General features: G+C 29.9%; 1 protein-coding gene across 1 annotated transcript; it reads left to right on the top strand.

Annotated features, from left to right (window-relative positions):
- Positions 1-1,274: 1,274 nt before the first annotated feature.
- On the top strand, positions 1,275-1,661 carry LOC144545800 (cotton fiber protein). Its single transcript, XM_078294366.1, has one exon. It carries the CDS (start codon positions 1,286-1,288, stop codon positions 1,658-1,660), a length of 375 nt encoding a protein of 124 aa, XP_078150492.1. The 5' UTR covers positions 1,275-1,285; the 3' UTR covers position 1,661.
- The last annotated feature ends 4,132 nt before the right edge of the window (positions 1,662-5,793 follow it).

A 5,793-nucleotide genomic window follows, 5' to 3' on the forward strand; every position in this document is an offset into this window, starting at 1 on the left:
GCTATTATAGCGACGAAGACTGTTGACTTGACTAATAAAATTATAAAATTAATTAAAACAAAAAAAAACATTAATGGCATAATTAAATATTTAATTTCCCCACAGTTAATTAAATTAATATTGATCTTAATTAATTAGCTCCATGCAGCTAGCTAGCTAGCTTCAGTCAACGATCGACCTGCAGGTGTTTTTTTCAGTCAGACTTTACGGTTACAGGAAAATTAATTAGAAACATATATAAAACTTGGCCACTAAGTTTGCTCTTGCCTGTAACAGCTTAATTACCACCTTGAAATTTCTTGGATACTGCAACTGCAACTGCAACTGCACATGCTAAATTGCTAATTAAAGGTTTCTATTCACAACCACAAAATTTTAGCCCCAGGTTCTTAATTAATTAGCTGATCACTCCATGCAGAGACAAATTAATGTTAAATATATATTTAGATAAAATCATTTATATATATATTTATATATTGTTTTTATGTTGTCTATTCAGTGACTATCATCATATTAATTAATTAATTATATTCTTTCTAGAAAAATCTTTTTTCACATTAAATAATTCATTAGCCAGAAATGTATAACACTACTCATAAATAAATGGCCCGGCCGTAAAATTAAGTTTCACAATCTATAATTGTCTATTGCAAGATAACATGTCATATTTAAACAATTTATCAGTTTGCCAATTAAAATTGCTAAATTAGCAATTACTTCACTTCCCTCCAATTGAAATTACAGTACTTTTCATATCAAACATTAATTTCCAAATTATTTTGAAATTAATGAAATGAAGATGTATTCTCGATCTAAGTAGAGTTCAAAATGCTAAAAATCTAAATTTGATCAAACAACGTTCTCTATTCATTAATTATTAATCACAAGTTCACAACTAAAATTAAATATTTGTTCGTTGATTGTGCACAGAAAGATCAATACTATTAATTATATATACTAACACAATGATACATGCTAGCTAGCTAGCTAGGAGGCTTTTTGGGTGAAGCCAAACAGCCGAAGATTTAATAATAAAAAAAACTAGTATATAGACTGAGTCTTTGTTTAAACTAGCTGGTTAGCTTGTAACAGTAGAATTCTTCTTTGGCACGTCTCTTTCTTCTCTTTGTCATCTAAAATATATATATATTATTCCTTGAACTAGTCTAAACTTCATCTTAAGTAACCAACAAGACAATTTTATATAAGTACCAGCAAGCTACTCTATAATTAAACTTAAACTATGATCACATATATGCATCACCTAGCTATGCTGGCGGCTACAATGATTACTGATATCTCCCTCCTCAACAAGCTCAAGAGAGCTATCCAAAAGATAAAATTTCTCCTATCTTTCAATGCAACCAGATGGGTTGTGTCTCCTCTTAGAGGTTCCTTTACAACACGCCGAGTAAGCTTCAATTCACAACCTAGTCTACTCGATTGCACACCGGTTGATTCACCGGTTTCGAATTCTACCGGTAGTGTGTCAAGAACCACCAGTAATGCATCACAAGTTACAAGGACAAGTAGTAATGCTTCGTCGAGTGATGACATTGATAAGAGGGCTGAGATCTTCATCACAAACTTTTACAATCATATTCAGATGGAGAGACAGGTTTCCTTAGAGCTGCGGTACCGTCAAGAGAACATTACTTAATTACTTTTGAAAGAATTAATTAATTGCCTCCTTTTGATCGATTTGTTAATATTTATTCATTTGATCTAGAGTAACCCTTTTTTTTGTTTGGTTATTCGTCATATATATATTCAAAACAACGACCAAGACATACAGTTTGGGAGCTATATATATATATATTTTTTGTAAATTAGATTGAGTTACTATTGTTATTGATAAATTAGATTCATGAATTATTCTTTTGGTTTACTATTTTATTTAATTAGGCATTGCATATGGGAAAGCAAATATATATATTGGTTGTGAGTTGTTTCTCTGAATGCTAATTTTATTTATTAATTTCACTTGAGAGAATGTTATTAATGATCAATTATTTAATTATTTCACTGGCATTGGAATATTATATTGTACTTGCAAAGACAAATGAACAATCTTAATTAATGCCCCGATCGAAACCTTTTTCTTTCGGCCCATGCCAGCTGAGCTAAGCCTTTCTTTAATTCCCTCTTTTGTTTTGAGCCCATGCAGCAAAAGATGAACTCTTTCCTTTTCGACCCAATTAATTAATTCCTTTCCTTTTCTTCCTCCACTTTACTATATAATGGAGGCATCCATTTCTCCCATTTTGCTGCACTGGCAAGCGCACTGGTATATATATATGTACAGTCCCTGTTGGTTTTCCTTTCCTTTTATTTAATTTCAATGACTGCTTAATTTGATATGTGAAATGGAAGCCTATATATATATATATATATATATATGGGTACGTTATTTCCGTTTCAGACTTAATTTTGTCTTAATTGGGTGATGCTAAGCAATCTTAATCTCCTCCTTTATCTCATCTCTCGATCGATCGTCGTCTTCAGATTTTCATCCCTCTCAAATGCCAATCTCATATCATCATTTGGAACGATCGAATTTGGTCTGATATATCTCAATTTCTCCATTCTATTATTAAGTACGTTGGGTGTCCGATCCGCCAACGGCTACGATTGAAAAATGAAACTTCGGATTTGATCTCAGCCCTTCAATTACATAATTTGTCTTTTTTTGATTAAATGCATATGTTTTATGTATAGAAGTCTAAATTTAGTTAAAAACATACTCACTACATGTGCTGCCACACGATACGTTACAATTAAAATTGAACAAATTCTGAAATTTAGCGATATATTTATCCGTTTCCTTATTTCGTTGTTTTCATATATCTCTTCTTCAATTGAGAAGACTCCACCTTCCATTTTCTTATTTCTTTGTTTCCTTACTTCTTATTCGTTTCTATACGGATCACAATGGAAATCAATTTTTTTTTATTTCCTTATTTATCTTTCTTTGTTTCTATACATATTGGTGTGGGCAATTTAGAATATGTTTTCAATATAGAATATATCAATGTGTGTGTATGTGTGTATTCTAAATTGGAAACAAAGAAGAAAAATAATATAAATTGAAAACAAAGAAGAATATAAATTGGAACGTGTGTGTGAATATATATTTCTCTTATAATATGTGTGTGTGTATATATATATATCATATACATATACACGATAACACTTTTTATTTATGTTTTTTGATATCATATTATATGTCGATATTGAATTGTTTGTATGATATTTGATATTAGATTCGAATCGAGCTATTATTTGACATTATTGGTACTTAAAAATAAAGAATCATCACATCATCAAATTGTTATCAGATAACACGATTAAAGTTAATTAAAAATACAAAATCATATAAATTTTTTATTAACATGTGTCTTGATTTTTAATAATTATTATTTTTTATTAATATATTTGTTTCTTATAATATGTCTCCGTTGCAACGTACGGGTATGATACTAGTATATATATATATATGTGTGTGTGTGCGCGCGCGCCCACTACACCGTACCTGTGTTAATATATATATACAACGATGGCAATTTTATATCCCAATAGATATATATCTTGTGCAACAAATTAATAATATATACAAACATGCATGTACAAACCTAATTAATTAATTAGATCTACAAGAGAATTAAATAAATGTCATGATGACGATTTTATCTCTCAATAGATTATTCAACTCATTTGTTGAGAAAAGATATGCAGTTTGTAATCCTCACCATCCATTCCTTGATTAATTGTTTTCTGTTATTTGCAATCCAAATAAACGACAATTTTAGGCTTCAACGAATAAATAAGAGAAAAGATATTGTAATCCCCGCCCATCATTTTTAATCACGCGGTTTCAATTGACATTAACGGCAACGATTTTCTGACACGCTTCATCTCCCACACCGGCCTCCGCTGATCTCAATCGACCATGGGCACCTTCGATTGGAGCTAGCTAGTCGGGCACTGCCATAAGCAGCTAACGCTCTCTCTTTGCCTCTGTGTTGCTACCCCCCTTTATCTTTGAAATGGGGACGTATGAAGGTGGAGCAGCAGGTGCGATTGTGAATCACCAACTGATCGTATCGGAGAAGAGGACAGTGAAAATGGAAACAATTAATCATATTTTTTTCAGATTTTATTTAGGGTTATTGTATTTTTGTAAATAGATGAATATCAGATCTTGTGCTGACAAAAACAATAAATCTTTCTGATTTAAAGAGAAAATGAATAATATCTAGAACTTTCGTGTACATAAATGATATGTAGGGAAATTTCTATTGTTAAAATAATTTTCATGAATAATATATATGTAGAGAAAATCCTTATTTGAATCATTTAATTATATATTTTTCAAATTTGTTTCCTTACATATTATCTCCTCTAAATTGTTTAATGACATATCTCGCTTGTGGAGAAAATTAGATATTAAATCGCAATGATATTTTAAAAAAAAAATCATGTTATATTTGATCCGTTTTTTCATTTGTTGTTGTTTCTTTTATTGTTATTTATTATTTGGATTTTCATTTTTTTAATTTGTCTTTTATTTTCATTTTTTTTTATTTTGTGTGAATGTCAAATAAAAAGTTTCTTTATATTCTATTTAATCTTATAATATGTCTCCGTTGCAACGCGCGGGCACGATACTAGTATTATAATATTGAACATTAAAATTGAACCGATAGACAAATAATAAATAAGAGTAAAATAAACAACAAGGAATGAACACAAAATGAATCAAATATCATATGAAAACAATTCTTGAAATATATATGATTGCTATTGTAGATCGGAGCGAGGTAGTTGTAGATCGGCCTCTTGAAGAGTATTTTCAAGATAGTTTGCATCTCACATTTAAACCAACCCCTTCTTTAATTGGTGCTAGGAACTCTCTATATTGAATTTTTTTTATAAACCATAATTAATTAAATCAAATTTAGCAAACCAGTATGATTTTTATTTTTGAAAAACCATAAAGACCGAATTGTCATTTCGGTCTCCACATTTACTTTTCCTCCAAACCGAATTGGCCATTCGGTCTCCAAGGTTTTTTCAATTTTTCACAATTTTCCATGCGGCCAATGGTGTAAGAAGGTTTTTTTTCCTCCAGACCGAAATGGCCATTCGGTCTTGGTTTTTTTTTCTAAAAAAAAAGCCATAATTAATAAAAATATTTTTTTTGTTTAGTGTAATTTGAGTTTTTGTAGTGTAATGAATAATTATAGAATTTTTTAGTTTGCATGCAGCGTAATTTACCGACATTTTTATTAATATCCAACTTAATGTAGAGCATTCAAAAATTGATTATACTAGCATGTAGAGCATTCAAAAATACACAGAATTGACACAAATTTCAATTTATTTAGATATTTCTGCAAATTTGAGCTAATTGAGGGTTCAATAAAAAAAATTGGAACTTACCATCACAATTCCCAATTACCTTGTACGAACCCTAACCCTTCTAAATTATTTCCCAAAAGTAGCAACTAAAACCAAAATTTAAGTAACATTAATACATAAATAAGAAGCTACTTAATTCAAAATATGCAAATTTGAATTACAGAATTTACCATCCGACCTAATTAGTACAACAAGAGGAGAAATGAAGAAATACAACAATATTACGAACTGTATGAAAACAGATATATACTGTGGTCTCTTCTTATATACATCAATATTACCAATAAATAGAAGGGCAATAAATTTTCAGTAGAAAACAGAGCTATAGATTCAGGTAAAGGCAATAAATTTTGTATTCGTAAAATTAAGATG

This window comes from Carex rostrata, chromosome 28, assembly GCF_964058835.1.
Source record: "Carex rostrata chromosome 28, lpCarRost1.2, whole genome shotgun sequence".
NCBI lineage: Eukaryota > Viridiplantae > Streptophyta > Magnoliopsida > Poales > Cyperaceae > Carex > Carex rostrata.

Excerpts from the sequence above, each read along its gene's own strand:
- LOC144545800 (XM_078294366.1), top strand. The coding sequence starts at position 1,286 with ATGATTACTGATATCTCCCTCCTCAACAAGCTCAAGAGAGCTATCCAA.